This window comes from Labrus bergylta, chromosome 11, assembly GCF_963930695.1.
Source record: "Labrus bergylta chromosome 11, fLabBer1.1, whole genome shotgun sequence".
NCBI lineage: Eukaryota > Metazoa > Chordata > Actinopteri > Labriformes > Labridae > Labrus > Labrus bergylta.
In genome coordinates, this window is record NC_089205.1 from 29,566,215 (window position 1) to 29,578,550 (window position 12,336).

The window sequence follows — 12,336 nt, forward strand, 5'->3', positions numbered from 1 at the left end:
AGAGACCAAAAGAGATATAACAGGAGAAAGAAAACAGGAGGAGCAACAGGGAGACAGAAAATAAGACATGGAGGAGGAGGAGATGTAGACGGAGGGAAGGGGAAAGGAAAAGGCGGACGAGAGGAAAATCATGGCAGGGTAAAGTGAAGGACAGACATGAGGATAAATCCAGACAGTGACACACACACAGACAGACAGACAGACAGAGCCTCCCAGTCAGCCCATGTCTGCACCAGTCCTCCTCACCCCCCCCCCCCCCCCCCTTTATTTCCTCCCATCCCTCCATTTTGTCGTCCTCCTCTCTCCGTCTGATGCTGCTCCAACACCTCGGGGCTTCAGCCTCACATCCACCATCCAACACGCTAATGCTCCTCTGTTGCTGCTGCTGCTGCTGCTGCTGCATAATCACCCACCAAGTCAAAAAAAAAAAAAAACTCCCAAAATAAAAGAGAAACTGAAACAAAGACGAGCTCGGTCTCGTGTGGCTCAACGTGCCTCCAACAGCTGGGTGAAAATCCAGACGAGTCTCGCTCATATTCAAACTATGGCGTCTTGTTTCTAGCTGTCATTTTGAGGATTTTTATACTTGAGTCTATCGATGTTTGAGTCTTAAAAAAAGGGGACGAACAGCCTTATTCATACCTCGGTTGTCCGAGCTACATTTTCTCAAGATAACGACAAAATGGCGTCAATGCTTGCTCCATGAACGCATCGTCTGAATCCAAAATGTTCCATCTTTCCTTCACTTGTAGAGTCATGTACACACTGTACTGGAAATCTCGATACAATTTCAAAAAGACTGCCGCTGAAATCTTCCTGGCTTGCTTGTTCACACATGCACCTCTCAGTGGGGGTGCTGTTTTAGATCTCAGGAGGTTAAGAAACAACGCTGAAGCGGTGGACGAAGATAAAGAGTCCGTACAGCCGTTTTGGACGCCCCTCGGTTTGCCAGATATGAGAGCAGTTATCAGGTCAACAGGTGTTGCAGCGATGGAAGCGGTCAAGAGAAGTGGTTCAGATAGAAGTGATTGTACCCGACCTAAAAAGCCTCTGCATGTTTCTAATAAGCTCCACGAGCAGAAACGTGCTCAAACTAGGATCAATATTGGAGATGCTTTTGAAAAATGGAGAGAGGTTAGAACACAGAAAGGTTTACAGACCCATGCAGAGCTGGATAAACACTGAAGCTTCAGAGTCCACCACATGGTGACCTGTGATCAGGAGTTTTGTACTGTTATAAAAGCATCATAAGACACAACTAGTTCATGAGACAGGTCGTCAGAAGATGCTGAAATGTAAAAGTCTGATAGATATTCTGAGACTATGAACACTAAAAATATAACAGTATAAGTCATCTCTGCTGCAGCTATTACAGCCCATAATAGCTCATAGTTAGGCGGCGACTTGAGTCGTTGTTCCAGGAGGAAAGATGGTGCAACAAAAGCAATAAAGGCAATCAGGGATTGGTCGAACAAATACAGGACTTTAACCCAAGGGACCAAGTCCATCACTAAAACCGAAAGTCTGTGTTGACTGTTGAATCTAAAAAATGTGACCAAGTGTAGCACACGTATTTTAACCCAATTAAAGATCATCTCAAATCTAAGCGACCTACGACTCCTCATCAGTGACTCCACATGTTCCACATGTTAGACCAGTATGAGTGTGTAGATGTGAGGAAGCCTCGCCTGATTGTTGGAGGTGTTTGTTAAGGAAAAACATGAAAGAAACTCTGTGGTGGTACAGGTTGGACAACTTGATGGTTTTCCTATAAACAGAATAGAATGGAATAGGATGACTTTATTGATCCCAAACTGGGAAATTGTGGCGTTACAGCAGCAGGTTATCAAAGCAAATAAAACAATATAAGAACAGATACAAAAATAAACACTTAAAATATAAAAAATAAGAATAGGAAGAGATTTATGAATCAAGGATTTAACTTAACATTCCTACAGGTTAAAAAAAGAAAAGAAAAATGAAATACAGCATTTATTCAGGCTTGTCAACTGAATGTAAAAATACTTGCAGGAGGTAAGAGACAGTGGTAAATGTGCAGTAACGATATAGGGGGTTGTCCAGAGCTGTGCAAATTTGTGGCTGTGCAATCAAAGATATGTTAAAGTACATGAGTGTAGATACACTTGTGAAGGTGGTGCAGAGCCATCGAACAGTCATTCCCATAAGGGGATGAAGTGACAAACGGTCCTCGTTCTGGAGGATGCAGAGTGTAAAGCGAGCCCCATTGTTGGAAAGAAGGCGACGTCGCTAGATAAAACTCTTCATCCTCGATGCTGACCTTGAAGAGAAGTGTGGAGAAGTGTTTCATGTGAAGGTCTTAGAGCTCTTAAGTCGGAGGAGAGTTGTTCCTCAGCAGGCGTTATTCAGAGGAAAAGACTTGTGCCATTCAAATTGACAATTCATGGAGTCCCCACGGGGCTTTGAATAGACTTTCTGCAGACTTCTAAAAGGGTCAGCTCGGATGTGTTAAGACTCTGCATTCATATTCATGGAGAGAAGTGAAGTGTGAAGCTTTAGCCCCACGCCGCAGTTTATCCCCTCGTGAACTTCAGACCTGTTTACATCTTGTCACCAGAATAACGGTGCACTCTCATCGTTTTTAAGACTTGCAGGATGTTTAAAGTCTTTATATGTTTCACACTTAAATGTAATAGAAATCAAGTATCTTCTCTGAAAATAACTCAACACAATGGGTGTAACACCCGAGTCCCACTGTCTGTGATGTTTTCAGAGTTTTCAGAGTCCTATCTTCACTTTGTTTACATCGCCGGGACGGCCGGCTGACTCCTCCCCTCGTGTATAAAAGTTGTTTAATTGAGGGACTAGAGAAAAGAAGAATAACATACTGTACTCACTGCTTAACTGTGTTTCTAGATCACGCTCATTTCAGGTAAATTTACATGCAGTGTGAAGATACCAGCATAATAAAGATCGCTAGCATTAGCATGCTAACACAGCAATGCAGCGCCAGTTGTTTTGGTTTCATGTTGGTGCTCAAGGGCGACATCTGCTGGATCAAAAAAATCTCATATAAAGTCATTAAGGTGATTGAAAATATTACAAGACTTCCCCTCCAGACACAAAGACACAGACGCATAAAGGTCTCCTGGTTGTAAGAAGGGGGGACTCGTCTGTTTGCAAGTAAAGAATGTAACAAATCCAGCCTCCACAGACTGAATTATTGATTCTCAGAATATTAAATAAAGAGCTTCTTAATTTAATTCAGCCACTAATGTGACTCTCCAGACCTCCCGAGCAAACGTGTCACTGAACTAATGAAAGCTTTCATGAACTGTTGTAGCTGCAGACAGTGAAGTGAAGAGCAGCGCTGCCCCCTCTAGTACATAATGGATCCAAGATAAATCCACTTACAGCTGCAGAAGAAGCCCTGACACATGCAGGGAGTCTAACGTCTGAGCTGCTCGGGCTTGTATTTGGCTGAGTGACACTATTTGATTCTTAACATTGTGTAGTTGTTTTTGTGTGTGTGCCAGGTGGAGGTGTTGGTTTCTGTCTCTGGGCTGTCAGCAGAATAAATTAAACCGAGTGCGTCAGAGCTCGGAGGCTAACAGCAATCTGAAGCTCAGGATAGTAAACAGTCGGTGATGGTGCGGCGTCGAGGTTCAGGTGGAGGCCAGCGGCCCGGGTTCATCAGGTCATGCTTACAGACTGCACTCGCTGCATGTACAGATCATGTGAGACCGCCCCTCTGGAATGAGAGAGGGTGCATATAAAGCTCGCAATGAAAATGAATAAAAAAGGGCCCCAAGTTGGCAAACACGACGGCTAGTCTGAGTCTGAGGTAGAGGAAGAAGATGAACGTGTATCCAGGGAGTCTGGTGTGAGGAGTTAGAGGGTTTATGAGACCCTGAGTTGACACATTTGTTCTCTGCTTAGCTGTACTTTTTGCTGTTAGTGTACAAATAGCAACGCCATGGCAACCGACTCTCTAAGGCCGTTTTCACACATGCACTCCTGTTTCCAAATTTCTCGAAAATTTCAGGGGAGGCTGCTACAAAAATGTTCCACACATGCACCCCACAGAAGGAGATTATTCCTGTAGGGCAGCGGGGGAGGGGCATGTGGGGGAGGGGGACTCAGATGCAGGACATGACGTTAAAAGATTGACACAGAAGTCCGACACTTTAGCGACAGTTGTTGCCTTCATAATACACGATATCAAAGGAAGGAGGGAGAAGGACACACCGGAGGAAAGGTCGCACACACATAGTCAGCGGTCTTACACCAGACTCAGGATGTAAACGTCATCATCCCTCCCGCTCATTTGTCTGGTTACCTTCTCTTGACTTCACCCGTTTTGTAAAAATGTCCATGTCGGGATGATCAGATGTGAGAACACAGAAGTAAAATATTCAGAGAAATGTGCTGCAAGAAAGTGGGCGGGGCTAAACTGCTTCATTATGTTTTCTGTGCACCATTATATTGCTGATATTTTTTAATTGTCTTCTAAGCGTCAGACTCTGTTGATTCAACCGCCATTTCCACGTTGTTCTTAACACGCCTTCTTCATGAGAGCCCCCTTCATGTCCGACCGCTGTGAGGTGCATGTGTGAACAACTGACTCTGGGAAGATTTTGCAAGCCTGCATGAAATGTCTAAGGAAACTACAGCAGTGCACGTTTGAAATTGGTTGCAGAGAGATCGCCCCAAACAACCAATCTTTGATCGTCCAATGAAGCTCCTTCTGTTTCTTGAATGATGTCCACGTCCGTCTTTTCACCAGAGCCCTCGGGGTGTTTAACCCAGTTGTGTCAACACGATTGTGTCATCCAATTGATTGAACGTTTGCATCGCTGCGTTCAGTCTGTGTGTGTGCTGTTTAAACAATCAGTGATTTAACCAATCAGCTGTTAGTGTATCAGTCAGTAAATTAACTCGTCAGCAGCTAATGGCAGTAAGCCATCCATCAGTCGGTAAGCCAGTCAGCCGCCCCATCTCCCAGCCGGTAAGGCGGCCAGGGAGCCAAGATGGCAGCCACTCAACCAGTAAGCCTTCCAGTTGGTCGGCCAGTCAGTCGGTTGTGGCAACAACAGAGTGAGATTATGTGGAGCATGTGATGTATGTGTTTACACCTCGCCCTCTCTGTCTCTCTCACTGTACTTCCCTCCCTCGCTCGGCCCTCCATCTCTCCCCGGTGAGATTGTTTCTCCACCTGAGTGCCTCCCTTCCTCCGTCTGACTCACTCCTTCACTCTCTCCTCTGAGAGTGTGTGACTGTGTTCACTAAACGTCTGGACTGCTGAAAAGTCGGTTACTCCACAGCAGCGTGTGACTCACAGAGTCATTGATCTGCTGATGATTCATTCATTGACTTCTGCAAAGGTGGTACACTACAACTAAGCTGTGTTTTAAAAACATAAACTATACATCCCTCCCCCCCTCTTAACGGCCGCTCCACAGGTTTAATCAGCTTATAAAAAACATTGTGTAATGTCTTCTCATGGCTCTGACCCGGATGATGTAAGAGCGGTGTCATCAAGTTCGTCTCCATTTAAGCTCGGAGATTACAATTATTAAACTGAAATTGTGTGGATTTATTGGAGGTATGGGACGCCAGACCCAACCGGGGACAAACGGGTCCAGGTTTAATCCCCTTTATGTCACTTTGTGTAAAAAACAAAAGAGGGTGAGAAACGTACTTTTTGTAAAAAACTAAATAACCTGGTTTGTCTGACATAGTCAATGCCCTCAGTCTATCTTCAGTCTTGAGTTTCTCATTAAATTGTATATAAAGATGGACAGAGAAACAGCCGCCTTGGAGTGAAGCTGTCATACTTAGAGCTCCCCCTGCTGACCAGATGCAATAGGGGTCATAGACCCTGCCTCCTCCATGTTAACAGATGGGGCTTTTGTCAAACTTTAAATTTAAAATACAAGTCAGATTGTCTCTTGTTCTTATCACGTTGATTAATGTTCATCTTGATTTTTAGGAGTAGTTTTGTGTCATTAGTTATGTGATGCAAAAAACAGAACGAGTATGACGTCATGATTGACAGCTCTGTTGACGAATGCAGCTCCTGCAGCGCTCTTAACCTTATAATATCAGAGTAGAGGAAATTTAACTGAAATAAAAATACAGACTTTGAACTTTCCATAAACGGGAGAGTCTGCTTCAATCTGTTCTGCTGTGGACTGAACCCACCTGAGCGACCTTTGACCTTTTGTTTTCATTGCCTCAGTAAATGGTTAATTGACTTGTATCGCGCTTTTCTAGTCTTTCTGAAACTAGAGGTTTCATTTCTGTCCAGCTCTCCTCTCAGGTTCAGTAAAGCCTCTTGAGCATGTCTCTGTAGTATCCATGCTTTCACCCATTAGTGAGGTTTCTCCTTATTTGTCTCCTCCTCCTCTTCTTTTCTTTTTCCACTAAAAGACCAAGAGCTGACAACGCCAGCGCCATTTTCTACTTTTTATCAGACATTATTCTCCATTAGTAGACGACCTATAATACAAGTGGTGAGCGACAGCGGGGTGAAAATGGTCTTCTCGTATCAGAACAACGGACTACCGCCCCCTGCTGGCATGGAGAGTTATTTCCTCTCACTCATCTGCAGAACAGACGTGGTGGTTGGACGTCGGCTGTAGTCTTTGTGGTGTGTTCAAGTGCAACTTTTTGGCCAAGACAAAGGCACTAGTTCTTTGCCGTCTGCTTGTCGTGCCAATATTTGATCTCTAATCAATACTTTTTGATTCTAAACTTTTGGCATTTCAATCCAACATTTAACATCTCATGTTTCTTAAATCAGCTTCCTGAGCTGGTCGGAGCGTTTAAACAGGAAATCACCTTTAAATATTGAGTACACATCTACCCGCTCAGGGCTGTTTCAAAGTTCATCTGAAAAACAACCAGCAGAATACTGATGCAGCTTTTCAGGAAGCATAACGTCTTTTCTTTTATTGCTACTGTCTGGTGCATGCTTTGAATCCTCCAGCCTCAGTCGTTTCAATTACAAAGACTGAATGTGTGCCCCACATCGACTCACCCACAGCGAGGAGGTCGGAAAGAGCGACTCAATCGGAAACATCATAATTGCATCACATTTCCTGCTGAGATTTCTCTACTTTGTTACCCTTCATTCCCAATTCAATGCACAGTCTAGACCAGACTAATTGAGTGTCTATGGCGTTGATTTAGACTATTAACCATCTGTGCCTCTCTCTCTCTCTTTAGGAGTTTGGAGGACGAGTAGGATGCTGAGTATCTTTCCTCCACCAATGTTCTCCACCCTGCTCTCCATGACCTGAGAGCACCAACGCAGCGGGAGGAAACGAAACACCAGAAAGAGAGCGAGGAAGAGGAGGGCAGAAGGCCAGGGAAGAAAAGGAAGGAACCCACTTTTTTTTTTTGGTTATTGTTGTTTGTTTTTCCCTTTTCTGAAATGGCGGCAACTGAGGCCAACGCGGCACCGGTGGTCCAGGAAGACGGAAAAACCCCCGAGAGCAAGCCCGCAGAGGTGGAGCAACCGACTAAAAACGCCAACGCAAACTCAGAGACTGTCAACAGCGAGGTTGTCGATAAAGACGGCACGGCTGTCAACAGCGAGGTTGTCGATAAAGATGGCGCGGCCGTCAACAGCGAGGTCGTCGATAACAAAGAGACTGTGAATAACGACACGGCTGCCGGAGCTGAGGAGGCCGACGCAGCAGAGAGCGGGGAGGCAGCAGCGCCTCAGAGCTCAGATGGCACCTCCTCCGCTGAGCCCAAGACCTCCTTCTTGGACTCCTTCCTCAATAAGAGCGGCCTGGGGAAGGTGATGGGAGGACGGAAGAAGAAGGAGGCGAGCACAACGGCCGCCGGAGGAGAAGAGAACGCAGCCGAAGGAGGAGAGAAAGAGGGCGAGAAAGTGGAAGAGGCTGCAGCAGCTGACGGAGGAGCGGAGGGCGGCGCTGAAGGAGAGGAGGCGATCGAGAAAGCTCCGGAAAACGGGGAGAAGGAGGAGGAGAAGAAGGCAGAGAAGAGCAAACCGACAGAGGCCAAATCCACGGTGCGGGATCTGATCAGGAAGCCGGTGGCGAGGATCTTCTCTCACCGCAGTACCGAGAAGAAGGACGGCGCCGCCGCAGACACCCAGAAACCAATCAAGGTTCGGTCCAAGTCCCTCGACCGGCTGGCAGACGCCGAAGCACTTAACGCCTCCGCCGACTCCACCATAGAGGAGGGAGGTGCAGCGGGAGGCGCGGAGGGAGGCGCGGAGGAAGAGCAGAAAGCTTCGTCGTCCTCGGCAACCACCAAGCACATGAAACGCTGGCACTCCTTCAAGAAACTCATGGCTCAGAAGGCGCATAAGAAGAGCGGGGGAGGGGGAGGAGGAGAGGAGTGCAAGGAGGAGGGAGCAGACGGAGAAGGAGGCGGAGACTCCTCCACACTGGACTCCAAGGAGTCGGGGCAGAAGAGGTGGAAGCTGAAGCGCTCCTGGACGTTCCAGGGCCTGAAGAGGGACCCGTCCATGGTCGGCATCAGCGGCAAGGCCAAGGGCTCCGACAAAGACTCCGCCGGCAAGCCGGAGGAGGGCGCCGCCATGGGAGTGGAGGAGGGAGAGGAGGCGAAGCCGGACGGAGGAGCGGCAGGGGAGGAGGAGGAGGGGAAAGCAGAGGGAGGCGAGGAGAAGGCTGAAGGAGGAGAGGAGGAGAAGGCCGCCGGCGCTGCCGCAGCAGCAGGAGGCGGCGGGACGGTGACGCAACACGCCAATGAGATCTGGACGTCCTTCAAGAAGCGCGTCATCCCCAAGTCCAAACGCGCCAACACAGAGTGCGCCCCGAGTGCAGAGGACGATGCAGCAGCCGCCGCCGCATCGGGTAAGAGCACAGTTTTACAATCAATAGAGCGCCACAGGAATGAGTCCTAAAACCAGGAAGTAAGTTAGCATGTTAGCGCCATGGGGTCTAACGTCTAAAAGTCAGCGGGGATTTTGAATGTGTTTGTGGTTAGACTCCTGAAATAAGGTCTGTGGTTAACACAAGCTGAAGAGATGTTGGTGTTTTGTTAGAGCACATAAACTACGTTAGGTAATACCTCCACTTGTGAAGTTTGAAGTTTTTACTCGTCTTTAAAAAGGCGGTTGCTAACAAGCGGCTAAATGTGACTACAGTGGTTGTCGGGGACATTAAACGTCATCACGCCGGACACAGAGGGCGGGAACTCTCTCACTAGTCGGAGATGTCTCCTGTAGGTTTAATCTTTAGGTTAAGGTGAATATTATGTTAGTAAACTATTTATTAAGCTACGTGGATTAGTTTATCGGAGATCGTCTGAAGCATAACGCTAGTGACGTCACAATCATCCCACCGTGGTGTAGTTAGCTTGTAGCATAACGTTAGCTTTTTACTTCTGTCGGCCGCATTAACTCTTCAAACATCATAAAGATGGCGTTAATCTGTGAAGATTGGAGATGCTACTTCAGGGTCGGCCTACAAAAATACATTACATGGTTTTTTCTCTATATTAGAGGGATGGAAAAATGTAACCATTGATCTTTTAAGGTTAATTCAACCCTGGCGAGGGGCGGGGTCTCCTAAGGCGAGATATGTTGTAAAAAGAACCACTTGGAGGCTATAAGACGATATAATGAGAATATCTGTCTTTAGACTAAAGATTCTGCTCATTAGAGGGCGCCCCAGCTGCACAGGAACTTTGGTGTCCTTCTATCAGTGTATTCATGCTAAGCATCGTTTTGTAAGAAGCTGCTGGAGATGATCAGGCCTTCATCTGTAGAGCGACGCCTTCAGTTTCAACATGAACTCTGCTGAAATATTCAGACGGAGAAGCTGACAGCATGTTCACACTCTGTGCCGTGTCTGTCCCGGTCCAGGGAGCGCACACAGGAGGTAGCGGCTCGCTAACTCCAGGGGAGGTAATGTAATTGAACATTCTCCCAAATAAAATATTCAACATCTTGATGTGAAATTCAAATCACACCGCAGCTTCTGTCAACAGCAAAGACTAAATTTAACTCACTCTCTCTGCCCCTGGCTGCATAAAGAAAAGGGCTCAAAAATACACAAACCAGAGGCTCTTTGTCATGGCGCTCCAACGGAGGAGAGTCGCGTTTTAAACAGACGAGTGGAAGCCTAAATTTCTTCTTCTGTGTGAAGAATGAAACACTCTGCCAGGGAAAACAAAGGAGCTGCTGATTGTGCACTAGAGTCACTTTAAAGTGAACTAAAGGAAGGAGTTGTTGCAGAGCAGATGTTTTATTTCCTCTAAACTGATTTCTACCTGGAGATTTTCTGTATTGATTTTTTAAATCTGATTACACTGGCGGGGAGAGTTTGACCTCCTGCACTTAAAGAGCCACATATTTAAAATGTTTGACTGTTGCTACTTCGTTATCTTTATTCACTTTAATCGTATCACTACAAACCGTCATTACTATCATTTCCTGTTTGACATGTCAGTCTGGGTCCTTGACATCGTTTGTATATTTGATTACCTAAATAGGGTTCAAACTTTCCATGGGAATTTATGGGAATTTATGGGAATAAATTGGGAATTTATGGGAATAAATTGGGAATTTACAAAATTAAAGGTTGGCCCTGAACAGGGAACTTCAAAATTGGGGAAAATATATTTTAGTATAATTTTGACTAAAACAACCAGATTTCATGCAAGTACACTTGAATATCTCTGCTGTTCCTCTATCACATGCACACTGCTTACCGCAGCTAGCAGCTTGGATATGATACAGTTCAATTAAATTACCCTCAAATTCCAGTTAATTTCCATAAAGTCCCATAAATTCCGATTTTGAATATTTCCAAAATCCCCCTGCTTCTCATGGAAAGTTTCTGGAAATTTACCGGAAATGTTCCACCACTTTGCAACCCCTTACCTTAAGGGCGCACTCACACGAGGCAATCTGTACCGTGTCTGAGCACGCTTCACTCCTCAGTCCAGTTCATTTGACTAGTGTGAGCGCTCTGATCTGTGCTCAAACACGGTACACTTCCTCGGCCCTGGAACACTTTGAAGAGGTGTGTTTCAGCACGGTACAGTTCATGCACCAGCACGAGCAAGCAGGGACACAACGTGGACAAACTTAATTGGGGAGAAACCCCGGAGTGTTCTGTCTGACTAACATGACTCAGAATAAAGACACAAAGTCAGTAAAGTAGCTGCATTGCAACATGCTCAGGCCCGGTTAGTCCTGGAGCGGTGTGAGAGCAGGTCAGCGGGGGAATGGGGGGGTAATCGTGGTTAAGCACAGTACAGAGAAACTGGGCTGAGTGTGAGTGCACCCTGAGGGTTAAGAAAAGGCTGCAGATTTCTGCACAAAGACCCAAAAAGTCAAAAAGAAGTTTGTGGCTATTAAAAATGTTTCCAAAAAAACATGATGAGGGGGCAACTGGTGACCTTGAGGGCAAGTCACACCACATGTACTATAGTCTCCCAGGTTCAAATCCAACATGTGGCTCCATTTCCTGCACGTTGGCCTCTCTCTCTCTCTCCATCTCTCCCTCTCTCTCTCTGTCTCTCTCTCTCCCCCCTCTCTCTCTCTGTCTCTCTCCCTCTCTCTCTCCCCCTCTCTCTCTCTCTCTCTCTCTGTCTCTCCCTCTCGCTCTCCTCCTCTCTCTCCCCCTCTCTCTCTCCTTCCTACTCTATCCACTCCCCTCGTGTTAAATTAAAGCCCAGGTGTAAATCTTTAAATAAATAAATGACCGTGGTTTGCGAGTGACTTGAATGTTGTGACGGTTTTCATGTTTGCATATTTTTTCTCGCCCTCACAGCGTTCTTAAAAGAAGTTATATTTATCACTCTGGAAGTTAAAACCACAAACCAGCTCTTAATTCATTTATGTAAATCCTTTTTGATCCACTGTGCTCAAAGAGAGAAGAAGCATGACTCTGACAGCCTCTAACCCTGAACTGTGCTCTTCTCTTCAGGCGAGGAGGGAGCGGCCGACGACGGCAAAGACGCCAAGTCAGCCAAGGCCAAGCGCTCGCATTTTGGCCGCGCAGTTTCCCTGAAGAACTTCATCCTGCGAAAGGGCAAATCCACCAGCGTGGACATGGGCGAGGGCGCCAAGGAGGAGGAGGAGGAGGAGGCCACGGAGGCGGCGGAGGGCGTAGAAACGGCGGAGGAAGCTGGCGCTGAAGGCGAAGCCGCCAACAAGGAGAGCAACGACAAAGACGCAGTGGCGACTGAGAAGACGGCGGAGGAGGAGCCGGCGAGCGGAGAAGAGGCGGTGAAGGAGGTGGTGAAGGAGGCGGTGAAGGAGGCGGTGAAGGACGCAGTCAAGGAGGCGGAGAAGACGCCGGCGGACGCCCCGGTGACCAACGGCGAGAACGGCTGCTCCAACGG

The 12,336-nt window shown here is 46.9% G+C and overlaps 1 protein-coding gene across 2 annotated transcripts in view; it reads left to right on the forward strand.

The window, feature by feature from the left end:
- Positions 1-12,336, forward strand: part of si:ch211-137a8.4 (uncharacterized) — a 36,163-nt gene that overhangs the window by 23,167 nt on the left and 660 nt on the right. The window contains exons 2-4 of one of the 2 annotated variants that reach the window (XM_065960465.1): positions 7,210-7,546; positions 7,583-8,834; positions 11,919-12,336. The exon at positions 11,919-12,336 is cut by the window's right edge and continues 660 nt beyond it. In XM_065960465.1, the coding sequence (XP_065816537.1) occupies positions 7,418-7,546; positions 7,583-8,834; positions 11,919-12,336 (1,799 nt within the window). In that variant the 5' untranslated portion in view covers positions 7,210-7,417. Of the gene's footprint in view, positions 1-7,209; positions 8,835-11,918 lie in introns of both variants that reach the window. The other variant, XM_065960464.1, reaches the window with a different exon arrangement.